We start from the raw sequence: 12,391 nt of genomic DNA on the forward strand, positions 1-12,391 counted from the left end.
GAAAATACTTGAAGGTTTGAATAACTTATAAAGTAGTGATACTCTATGCGTGCCTCTAGAGCCACATGTGGCTCTTTTTTTGTCTTCATTTTAAATATTATTCCCTCAGAAAACCTTAAATAAGGGAAGCTTTTTTGTACTTCTTCACCATTTTTCCCACTTTTTGTCCATTTAAGCAACCTTTTGCCTTTGAGAAACACTTTTTTTCCCTACTTTTTTACCCATTTTTTGCCACTTTTATCCCATTTTTGCCCTTTTTTTCTCTGCATTTTCACCCATTTAAGCTACTTATTGTTATTAAATACCATTTTTTCCTAGTTTTTACCATTCTTGATGGCCTCTTGCCCATTTTAGTCACTTTTCACTCATCTTTTTTCAGTTTTGCCACTTTTGGACCATTTTATGCCAACTGTAACTCATTTTTTGTCACTTCTCACTCATTTTTGCTACTTTCTGACCCTTTTCCCACCGTTTCCTCCCCATTTTCGCCCATGTTTACCCATTGTGGTTGCTTTTTTGACCATTTTTGCCACCTTTACTTTATTTCTATTGCTACTTCAAGCCACTTTTGCCACTTTTCACCTCTTAAATTGTGGCTCTTGCAAAGGTATTTTTCAACTATTTGGCTCTTTGGTTGAGCAGGGTTGACTAACACTGGTATAAAGGACTAAATGTGAAAAAAGATTGTATCAAACTGGTATTTTGACACTTTTCAGGTTAAAGAAATATTGCACTGTCTGCGATTTGTGTATTGCAGCATGCCATATTGCGTTTAATTGCCCAGCCCTACTGAAAACCCAGATTTTAGACGCCCTTTTAAGTCGATATCCCTTTGCTTAGTCAGTTCTCTGTGCCCTCTCTGCCACCCACACAGCAGTGCAGAAAACCCAAACACCCCCAGACGAGCCGTTGTCAAAACCGGACTGTGAGCAACAATGCTGATTGAAGCACCAGTGGGTTCAGCGCAGCGGTGCCTGCACAAAGCCAACAGACCTGTTCCCACAACATCAGCTGACCTTCTGTCAGGCCAGACAAGATACCTCCAGGCTCAGCCTTGGGGTTTTAAGCAGCACATTATCACCGGACAAAGCAGCAACCTTCTCTGAGAGGCCGTGACGGCCCGAGCACACTCGCTGCCGGATCTCATCGCTCCCCGGGCGTTTCATGCTCGGCTCTGTTACGGCTAATTGGTGGGTGAGCGTCCTGTGGCCCCGACTCAGCAGAAACTCACATGTTCATGCACAAGCTAGTACGCACACACATATCTGGGTATGTGCGGCGGCCTCTCGCACACTGCCGGGTCTGGGTCCAGTGCCAGGCTCCGTCTTGGGCTCTCCACAGAATAAAGAGCAGCTCTGTTCTGCTGTCCTGCTGCACGGGATTCAGCCACTGTTCACCCTCTGCTCCTCAGACAATGCCCATTGTGGCGCTTTTTTAATGAAGACGAGTTGACGTGGAAAAACTTGGAGCGCTAGCTTCGTCACTTCCAGGATCCTGAATGGTAACGTAGGAGACGAGGAGATCTCTGTGTTGGCAAAGAGGCAGTCACATGCTAACGGTTCATAAAACCACAAGAATCTCTCTCTTCACACGCCTTTAGATAATACTCATTTATAAAACAGCAGCACAATCCGTGTTTACAGCTGCACTGAGACAGAATTTCACAAACTGAACATCACAGAATCTTTCAGACCACTGCAATCACATTTCTTTTTTTATGATTATGATGCACTCACTTATCAACAACATACCAATCTGATGCTAAGCTCACAACATGATTTATTCACAAATTTCTTTTATGGGCCTAAGAAACCCATCTTATATTCAAGGTTTGCATCAGAGTTTGCCCCATAAAACCATCATTTTTAACATCTTAAGTTTGAATTTTTACTAGGGCTGGGCAATTAAAACGCAATTTGGCCTGCTGCAATTTACAAATTGCAGAAGTTGCAATATTTCTTTAACTTGAAATGCGCCAAAATACCAGTTTGATAGATTCATTTTTGCAGCATTATGCAAACATTCAAGTGTCAACACAGCGGCCCGTTTAAGTATGAAGAACTTCTCACTTACCCGTGCCCTGTGAGCATGGGCCCTGCTACAGTGGTCAGTAGATGTCTGCTTCAAGAATCAGCATGCCATGTTTGACTGATCTGGATAGGGCCCGTCGGTTGGGCAACTTCAAGCTGGTGTTCCGCAAAACCAAGATGCGGCATTGTTTGGAGTGAACCCTAGTACCATCTCCAAACTGAAGGCCAAGTTCCATCTAACGGGGAATGTCAGAGACAGGCCGCGAAGTGGCGTCCCAAGAAGACAACACCCCAAGAATACTGTTTTCTCACCCTGTCAGCAAGAACTCTATCCTCCAAGATGACAACACTCGCCCCCACAGAGCGGGGTTTATCAGAGACTACCTCCAGAATTTGGGAGTGGAGAGGATGGAATGTCCTGCCAGCAGTCCTGACCTTTAACCCCATTGAACACTTGTGGGATCAGCTTGGGCGTGCTGTTCGTGCCAGAGTGACCAACACAACCACACTGGCTGACTTGCGACAAATGCTGGTTGAAGAATGGGATGCCATCCCACAGCAGTGTGTGACCAGGCTGGTGACCAGCATGAGGAGGCGGAGCCAGGCTGTTGTGGCTGTGTATGGATCTTCCACACACTGCTGAGTCTCCTGTTTGTTAAATGAATGAATTGTTAAATTGTCAATATGTCTTGTTTCTTCAAACTTCAATCATCCAATCCACCAAACACCAAACAAGAGTCAAAGGCAGAATCAGCTGTTTGGCATTGGCAGAGAAGATTTGACACATTTTTCATGGGCTCAGCTCTGCTGCTCATCCCACAAATGCATGATCCTTATAAATGTGGTTTCATTTAAAGGGGTAATAAACAGACTTTCCCAACGGTATAAGATTTATTACCAAGAAGCATTGTTACAACAAAGAAATAATGTACCAAACACAAATTGCCTTACTTTTTGTTTTAAGTTTAGCAAAATGCTCCCTAGAAAGTCAAAGGAAGCATCTTTGAAGCAGAGCCTTCTCTGCAAAGTAAAACTGCATATCCATCTTTCCATCAAATGGTCAAATGTATGATGAGAGTGCTCCTGGATGTAAGTTATAATATAGAATGATTTAGGCTATTGTTTGAATTTGTTAAAAAATACACTAGGGATGCACGATATTATGGGCCTGATATCGGTATCAGCAGATATCGAAATTTCTGCTAATATTTACATCTGATATTTTGGCATTAAATATCAGCATATATCAGCTGTAAAATTTGACCATATATTCTAATAAATTAGTGGAGTTTCAGGCTGGACCAACAGACCTACGTAAGTTGATATGTTTTCTTTATTCATCCTCATTCTTTAAACTTTAAAGTGTGTTTTAATAAAAAAAGTTTCTTTCTTTTTTCATCCTCAAACCTTAAATTGTGTTCAAGGGACTGAATTTTTAGTTATGTAAAACATATTTAAATATCGGTATCAATATCAGTATCGGCTAAAATGAATCTGTAAATATCGGCATATCGGATATCGGCAAAAATCCAATATCGTGCATCCCTAAAGTACACAAGATGAGAAAACTAACAATAATGGATATTAAATCGCAATATTGGGGGGAAAAAATGCAATTCAATTAATTTTGCAAATGTTCAGCCCTACTTGAAATCAAGGAGTAGTGACAAAAGTTAGAAATGGGACTGAGCCTTATGAATAACACAAATGCAAGGAGTGAGAGAGAAGCAGAACATTACATTTGTTAGCTTTAGAAATCACACAAAAAGCTGAAACACTCCAAAACACTCTGGATCATGTCCACTGCAGGCTGGTAATAATTTTTCTTAAATTTGGCCTTTTACATTCAACAAACTAATTTGGCTCATTTTTTATGGAAAAACTGATAAATGCAACATTAAATAAACCTCCAGTCTGACCTTCTGTCATCTGCTCAGTTCACTGTAAGTCAAAGTTCTTCAGAGAGTCTGTGCAGGGAAAAACACACCTAGCCGGTCCTGCCAATGTGACAAATTAGCTATGGGCTGAGCATGAAGGCTACTCCTGTGATTAATCTGGGGAGTAGATTTCAGATGGAGGGCCCTGGCAACAAATAACAGCAGCTTGGGATGGATGCTGCAGCAGTCTTCAAAACAAAGCAGCTTAGATGTAATCTGTGCAGACTATTGAGAAGAGCAGCTACATCCACAGCTAAGCCTATAGTCCTCCATATGGCATTTAAACGAATACGCGGCTCCCTGACTACAGTCGTGATATTCAGTAAACACTACAGCTGTGCACATTGAAGTGGATGCTCTCCTGAATGTGGGTAAAATCTAATTGGATGTCAGCTCCGTGGTTGGCTGAGGCAGAGGAGCAGACATGAGGCCTGAGATGAATTCCTGTTCCACAGAGTCACTTTCCTGCGGTCCTCATACTGCACATGTGACTCACAGAGATGGGATTGTAGTTATTTCACATGCTTTCAGCCAGTATGCACTTAGACCAAGACACTAAACTGCCACTTTGATGCTTTGATTGTATCCTCTAAAGCTCTGCTAAATGCCAATGTTGGATTGATTACGTAATAAGAGCAGGTTGCGTTTGCTCTACTGTGACGCTGATACTGGGAGTCCTGAATATATTCACTGAGATATGAAATGTGCAATAAACACAAAAAAGGTCAATGCTGGTTATCCTGACTCATCTTCTGTTAGCAGACTTGTCTCACCAGTTACATGGCTGTGCAAACATGCTTTCTGCAGCATCTCAGGCTTTAAACACATGAAAATACAATCTGGGAAAACTTCTACTACTGCAGTTTACACCTGCAAGGAAATCTCTCCCACTCGTTTCATTTGTAGGTTAAACAATGAATATTTGGCTTATTCTCATCCTCACTTCCTAGCCAAGGTCACATGTGAATTAGCCTCTCTTATCACCACGGAGGCCCTGCATTACAATTAGCCTCAGTCTATTTCCAAGATCAGCCCCAGGCTCCAGGGATTCACGAGACACAGACTTCAATGGGAGCTTTTCATTAAGGAGAAAATGTCGACTCAGCCGGCAGTAAACTGCTACCACAGAAAAGCAGTACTACAGCGGGACAATAGGCTGATTTCCGTATATGAGACTAGGAAAATAGGCTGAAGGTAAAAGAGGAGGTAATGAAGGCTGTAAAAATGTTGTTTTAAGGCAATGCAATCACTTTATTTAAGTGCGTATATGCATTTTCTGTCAGATTTTTAACAGAAGTTTCAACAATCAAAATGGGAATTACCAATAAACTGGTTATGTTTCTGTACCAGTGCACCAGGCAGTAGGACAGGGGTCCATCCATCCATCTTCTATACCGCTTATTCCTAACCGGGTCGCCTCTCGCCCCAGCTGTCATCGGGCGAGAGGCGGGGTACACTCTGGACTGGTCGCCAGTCAATCGCAGGGCTGACATATAGAGACAGACAACCAGACACGCTTACATTCACACCTACGGGCAATTTAGAGTCACCAATTAACCTAATGAGCATGTTTTTGGTGGTGGGAGGAAGCCGGAGAGAACCCACCCATGCACGGGGAGAACATGCAAACTCTGAACAGAAAGGCCCAGGCCCGGACCAGGAAGTGAACCAGCGACCTTCTTGCTGTGAGGCAACAGCGCTAACCCCTGTGCCGCCGTTCTGGGGTCATTAACACCATTTTCACAAAGGCCAGACTGACCATGTGGGAGCTGGATATTATAATAGACTGAAATAAAATCAATTTTTCATCTAATTAAAATATTCTTGAAAAATATTATTTCCTTCCAAAATTTATGGAACTTTAAGCCTTTAACAATGAGATCAGTCCCTATCAGCTATACTGCAGCCAGCCACTAGGGGGCGAGTGAGATATTTTAGCTACATATTTCATGACAGCAGCGATGCTGCTAAATGTTAGCTAACCGCTATTGAACCACCAAGGAAGAAGAGGAAGTAGCCAGCAAAACACACAAAGAATATTTCAAACATGTTTTTTAAAGTACAGGTACATGTAAAGAAAATGAGAATATCATGAAAAAGTTCAATATTTTTTGTCACTTGTTTCAGAAAGTCAAACCCAAATATTATACAGACTCATTACACACAGAGTGAAATAGTTCAAGCCTTTATTTCTTGAAACGTTGATGATTATGGCTTACAGATAATAATAATAAAGCACTAAATAATAAGTGAGGGACATCTAGAATTATAAATCACCAGACCTGTTTGAACCGTGACCCCAAAACCGATGTACTAACCGAACTGTGAGCTCCGTGAACCGTTACACCCCTGCTGTGTCTGGATTTTACTGCTGAATGTTCATAGCGCCAACAAGACAAGAACCAAAAATAACATGCAAATGCTTTCTTGTTCCCAATATCTGGGGTATTTTCTGACAAAAATGAGGAAACCAGAAAACCCCAGTTATAGCTTCTACATTTGCTGCAGGGGGGAATTTGTTCTTAGTCGAAAAAAAGAAGGAAAACACATTATTGATTGTAACTTTTGGGAACCGTTGAATCTTAAAGCACAACTGACCTACATTTGACACTACAATGCTCCTCATTTGTACTGATTCTTTGCCCTCTTCTAACGTGTGCTGCTTCCTCACATGTGGTCTGCTCAGATGATGGAGGTCATGAGGCAAACATATGAAAGAAGGCCTTTTTTGCATCACACAGCGTGGAGCCAAAATTCAAATACTGCACGTCCTTGGTAAGAAATTCAAGGGCTTTGCGAGGTGAGCGCTCGAATTTGGTCACCCACAGCACAAGCCTTTAATCCAGAGGGATCCCGGCTGTGATCCTGGGCTGGCCTGTTGATCAAACCTATTAGGAGCGGCAGGTAAACAGTCCTGCTGTTATTCTAGCACTCCCAGGCTGCATCAAAAACAAAAATTAGCCTATTAATGGTAATAAGAGAAACAAACAAGAAGCACTGTGGGTGTTAATACAACTGCTGATCAGCAGCCAAGCACACTTCTTTATTCATCAGCTCTGAATAGCACTCATATGTTGTGATACAAAGCTGGCTGAGAGGCTGTGATGAGGTATCATCCTAATCAACTGCTATTCAGACTCAAGTGAGGTCATCAGAGTCATACAGTGCCACTCACTCCAGCAATCAATGGGGCCAACTGCCATCAGGCACGGCCGGGACACATTAGAGTTTAAATGGCAGTAAATAACACTAAACGCAGTGATTATAGTGCTAAATTCCTCTAATGCTGGAGGGCTTCCATCCCTGCAAGAGCTGAGGCGTCATGCTGGCAGCAGGGAGGGAGATCCTGACATGCTACGAGGATCAGCCAGCCTACAAAATCCTCAAGTTACACAGGTAGATTTATGGTGTTTTTTTCTGGAAAGCATGGAGGATTAGTTTGTAAAGCACATGTGTGCTGTTCCTGATGACTTCCTCCTCCCCTGACGTTTACCGTCCAGAGTGGACCCAGATGTCGGAGGGGAGACGTCTCACAAGTTGTAGAAAGTAGGCGACTCTAAAAGCAGACCTAAATCCTGTGACGTCAAACCCTTCAAACCCCCAAGTCTGCTGCCTCCGGCACATGATGGGATTCATCAGCGATCACAACCGGCACAACTTTGATTGATCTGACGTCCAGCTGATCCACTTTTTGTAACGGGCTTACAGGCTAAACAAAACAGTGGCACCGATATGACACGCTTAACCTCTTCTGAAAGCGTTTTCCTCGTCTCAAAGGCAGATTTTATGATCTCACTGCTGCAGAAACTTGCAGTCATATTCCTTGTGCTGTGCGGTTAATGTTTATGAGAGCAGTAGGCCAGGCGACAATCACGTTTGACCCACATTTAATCAGTTCTCAGATTTCACCAGCGCTCTACTCTGGCTGTTGAGAAGACTCCGGAAGTCACATTAGTTACTCATATTCAACTTAGTATGAGTTCAAGGCAAATTTCCCTCCCTTCCTAACAAATGTTCATCTTCATCTACATCAGGGGTGTCAAACCCAGTCACAGCAGGGGCCGGGTTCTGGATTAAGGGCTAACCTGAGAGCCTACGAGGGTCAACACAACCTTAAACTGTCGACCTTATTTTCACCACATGAAAAACAGCACTGATGATAAATCATTTAGAAATTAAAAAAATAAAAATGATAAGTTTAAAAGCTCAAAATCTGAGATAAAAAGTCCATCTTATTAGTTCAAAAGGTCAGGACACAATATTAAAGTAGTAAAATAATGTCAATAAAAGGTCAAAATCTGAGCTAAAATTAAATTAATGAGTTTAAAAGTCAAAATATGACATAAAAATTTAAATTGTGAGTCTGATAGGTCAAAATATGGGATTAAAAAGTCAAAGATAGGAGTTCAAAATGTCAAAATATGAGCTAAAATTCAAATTACTGACTTAAAAAGTTAAACATACAACTTAAATTTAAAATTGAGAATCTAAAAGGTCAAAATTTAATATATAAAAAGTCAAAATTAAGAATTTCAAAAGTGCATTTTGGGAATATTTGAAATCATGAGTTTAAAAGCACAAAATGTGGGATTAGAAAGCCAAAATAATGACTTTAAAAGATATACATATGACTTTAGACTTAAAATTGTGAATCTTAAAGATAAAAAAGTGACATATAAATTCCAAATTATGAGTTGAAAAGGTCAAAGCATGAAATAAATAGTCAAAATCATAAATTTGAGTTATTATCCTGAGATGCAAAATTGAATTTATGAAATAAAAACACAAATTAATTTATTTTCCTACATTCCTGACTTTTCATCCCTTTACTTTTTCAGATTTTTATGGCTTAAGAGGGATATTTTAAATCAGGGGTGCCCTTCAGACTCATGATGTTGAATTTAATGTCAGAATTTTCATATTTTAACTTGTTATTTGGAATATAATCTGATATTTTGATCTTTTAAGCTCATGAGTTTAAATTTACCTCATATTTTGATCTTTAAAGCTCATGACTTTAAATTTTTATCTCATATTTTGATCTTTAAAGCTCATGATTTTAAATTTTTATCTCATATTTTGATCTTTTAAGCTCATGATTTTAAATTTTATCTCATATTTTGATCTTTTAAGCTCATGATTTTAAATTTTATCTCATAATTTTGCTTTAAAAACATTATTTGACTTTTAATTTCATGTTTTGATTCTTTTAACTAATAAATTTGACTTTTATCTCAGACTTTGAGCTTTAAACCTATCATTTTGACTTTATCATCTGCGCTAAGTTTTTCCCCCATAATTCACTGCTGGTGAAAATGATGTTGACAGTTTCTGATTAAATGTTGACCCTGTTAGGCCCTCAGGTTAGACCTAAATTCAGGATCTGGCCCCTGCTGAGGCTGAGTTTGACACCCCTGGTTTAAATAATCCAGGTTAAGTTTACATTGCTTTACTGGAGGAAATCTGCAGACCTCATACTGGTGGGCCAGTTAGAGCAGAAATATGATATGATCTTGCAGGCCGGATATAATCATTCCCAGGGCCGGATTTGGGCCCCTGGGCCCCGAGTTTGACACCCCTGCTCTCCATCCTTCTGTATATTTTCTTTTAAAGACAACCTAACAGCCGGTTCAGATCTCCTAACAACACTGGGAGGAATGTTCAGCATTCCCTCTCAGGTAACTTAGTTGTTGTCGGGCAAGCTTTATGATGTGACAGATGTTTCCGAGGACTTGGCATGCTGGGTATTTTGGAGTCTCTGCAGTAGCAAGTCAGTCTGGACTCATAAAGCTGGGGAAAAGAGGGCACTATGTTAAGCTGATAGGTGATGCTAATAAAACAATAAATTGACTGCAGGTGTCTCAGGTGACTGGATTTTACAACACTACTGCACACTTATAAATGGAGCTGAACGGTTGAAATGTGGCGCTGCTGAATATACTTTAACTTTTTAAAGAAAAAACCTGAAAAATGTTGGATATTATCAGAGAACATTGCTGGGAATGTTTGAGGATGTAGCCTAATGCTCAGATGTTCATGCTAGCAGAGCAACAGATGCTAGTCTTCTGGACTTTTTTGGTCTGAATTCCCCTTATTTCCCCCTCAACAACAAAGAGCAGGCAGGCCAAACAGGGGTCCAACCTACACACAGCTGTCCCGTCCCAGGACACTGGAGCAAACAGAGACGACACATAAAGATAAAAATCGACTTTTCTTACCAAAACTGTGGCAAATCTCTCCTCCAGCTCCCCTGGCTCGGGCATGGGCAGTTTCAGAGGCATGTTGTGTCCCCTGAAATCAGGGTGCTGGTCCATACTCCCTGCGTTCCCCATGTTTCCTCTTTCTTTCACCAACAAGTGTAACTTTTTTCACCCCCTTCCCCCTCCTTATTCTTTTTCCACTTGGGAAAAAGGCGCAGAAATCAAAAATATCCGTTCGTTCTTTGGCTTTAGCTTCCGTCCTCACAGGTTTCTCCTCCTGGCCACTTCTTCAACATTGAGCACATGTGAGGGAGGCAAGTTAATAATGCGACGGGTCCGAGCAGAATAGGAGCGGAGCCCCTTGTGAGGCATTTTCACGGCAGAACAATAAAACGACTTAACTTGTCTGTATCCGCATGGACCTTTCCCTCGCTGTTATCCGTATCTTGCACAATTTCGGCTCCACTCCCAGTCGGTAGTAATGACGCCGAGCATGATTCACGCGCACCGCAATCCTCTCCGTCTGCTGTGAGTGGAGTGTGTGGAGTGGGGCAGCTTCTCTAATCCCCCGCTAGCTGCTGACCAGCTAGTTAAGGAGGAAGAGGAGGAGGAGGAGGGGGTCAACACACACTCACAGCACTCACACCGCGGCTGCACACACTCTCATCCCTGCCTACAATGACTCCTTTGAGGGGAAAGCCTCCCACTTCTTCTTCTTCTTCTCCTTCTTTCGGGGCGTAGCTCCCAAAGCCGTAGCCAAGGAGACGATATTTACTGTTGCATTGTGGTACTTTGAGTTCATTGTGAGGGGCAACAAATTTGGCGTCAGGCTGTTTATCCTCCTAGGACCCTGCATGTTTATCTTAGGACATTATACTTCTGCTGTCCTACAGCATTAGTGATCATTTCTGCTGTGGGAACTTCTGCAGAATCTGCAAAGTGTCAGTAATGTGCTGGAAAAAGGTGCGAGAATTGTCCTTAAGTTCCATTTTCCAGAGTTTTCCGGAATTTTTCATGGGTCTTTTGTGTGTGTGAAGCGGGGGGAAATTACTCCGAAATTTTTATAATTTTTTTTAGGAGTGCTCATGGATGTTCCACTGAAACATTCAGGGCGGTTTTAAAGATATTGTTGGGGAAAAAATGCAGCAATTTTTTAAAGTTATTTCCATGGTTCTTATATTGAGTGTTTGGGGAATTTGTTTGGATTAATTTTTTGTGGATTTTTTACACATTTTCATGGACATTTGGTAAGTTTTGGGGGGAAGTTTTGTGGAAAGTGATTGTGAATGGGGATGTACTTTGAAGTTTTCATGGAAATTGAAGGGATTTTTTTTTTTAGATGATTTTTTTCATGGATTTTTTTCATGTTTTTTTCTAAATTTAAAAAAATAATAATAAATTTGGTTTGTTTTTTGGGTAAATTTACTTAAAAATTTGGGGAATTTTTGAAGGAATGTTCATGGATATTTCACTGAAACATTCAGGACATTTTTAAGATAATTTTGTGGGAAATTGCATCTAATTCTTTATTTATTTCCATGGGCATTCTATTGAGTGTTTGGGAATTTTTTTAAAATTCTTCTATTTATTTACTTATTTATCTGTTTTTTCCAAGAAATTTTGGGGAATGTTTTTTTTTGTAAATTTAATAGAATCTGATAATAAACCAGGTTTTATTTAGAGTAAATTTACTTTGAAATTTTTCAGAAAAATTTTAAAGGAATTTTTGTGGAATTTAAGGTGAAATTCCCATTAATGTTTGAATGGGTACTTCAAAAATATATTAAAGAATTTTCATAGAAATATAGACCATTTCTTTTAAATTTGAGGGATTTTTTTTTGGATAGGAATTGTTTTTAGAATCTGAACTTTAAGTGGAACTTCTTTATTCCTTAACCAGTCCTCGTGGTCCGTCATCAGAACGACTCCCCCATCCCTCCCTCAATGGCTGACACCACTCTGACCGACTGTAGACCTCCAACCGCCTGCAGAACAGCCAGAACATCTGCTCTCAAACATACCATTACTGTACTTTCTGCAGAAGCAAGAACTTTAGATTTGTGGGCATCACTTTTGGTAAGAAGCTCATTCCTGTTCAAAGCCAAGGCTTACAGCGTTTGAATTTTCTGGTCCTACTGACCCCAGATATGCTGGAGAAACTAAAAATGCTTTAGAAATGAAAGCTCAGGTCTCAGGAGGTTAAACATAATGAAAGAACTCTAAA

At 40.6% G+C, this 12,391-nt stretch overlaps 1 protein-coding gene across 9 annotated transcripts in view; it reads right to left on the reverse strand.

Moving 5' to 3' along the window:
- The window catches only part of fmnl2a (formin-like 2a), a 91,544-nt gene extending 80,685 nt beyond the window's left edge, over window positions 1-10,859 (reverse strand). For all 9 annotated transcript variants that reach the window (XM_041806672.1, XM_041806666.1, XM_041806667.1 and 6 more), the window contains exon 1: window positions 10,186-10,859. In XM_041806672.1, coding sequence (XP_041662606.1) covers window positions 10,186-10,299 — 114 coding nt within the window. In that variant the 5' untranslated portion in view covers window positions 10,300-10,859. The remainder of the gene's footprint in view (window positions 1-10,185) is intronic.
- Window positions 10,860-12,391: the final 1,532 nt, after the last annotated feature.

The sequence above is a fragment of the Cheilinus undulatus genome, linkage group 15 (assembly GCF_018320785.1).
Source record: "Cheilinus undulatus linkage group 15, ASM1832078v1, whole genome shotgun sequence".
NCBI lineage: Eukaryota > Metazoa > Chordata > Actinopteri > Labriformes > Labridae > Cheilinus > Cheilinus undulatus.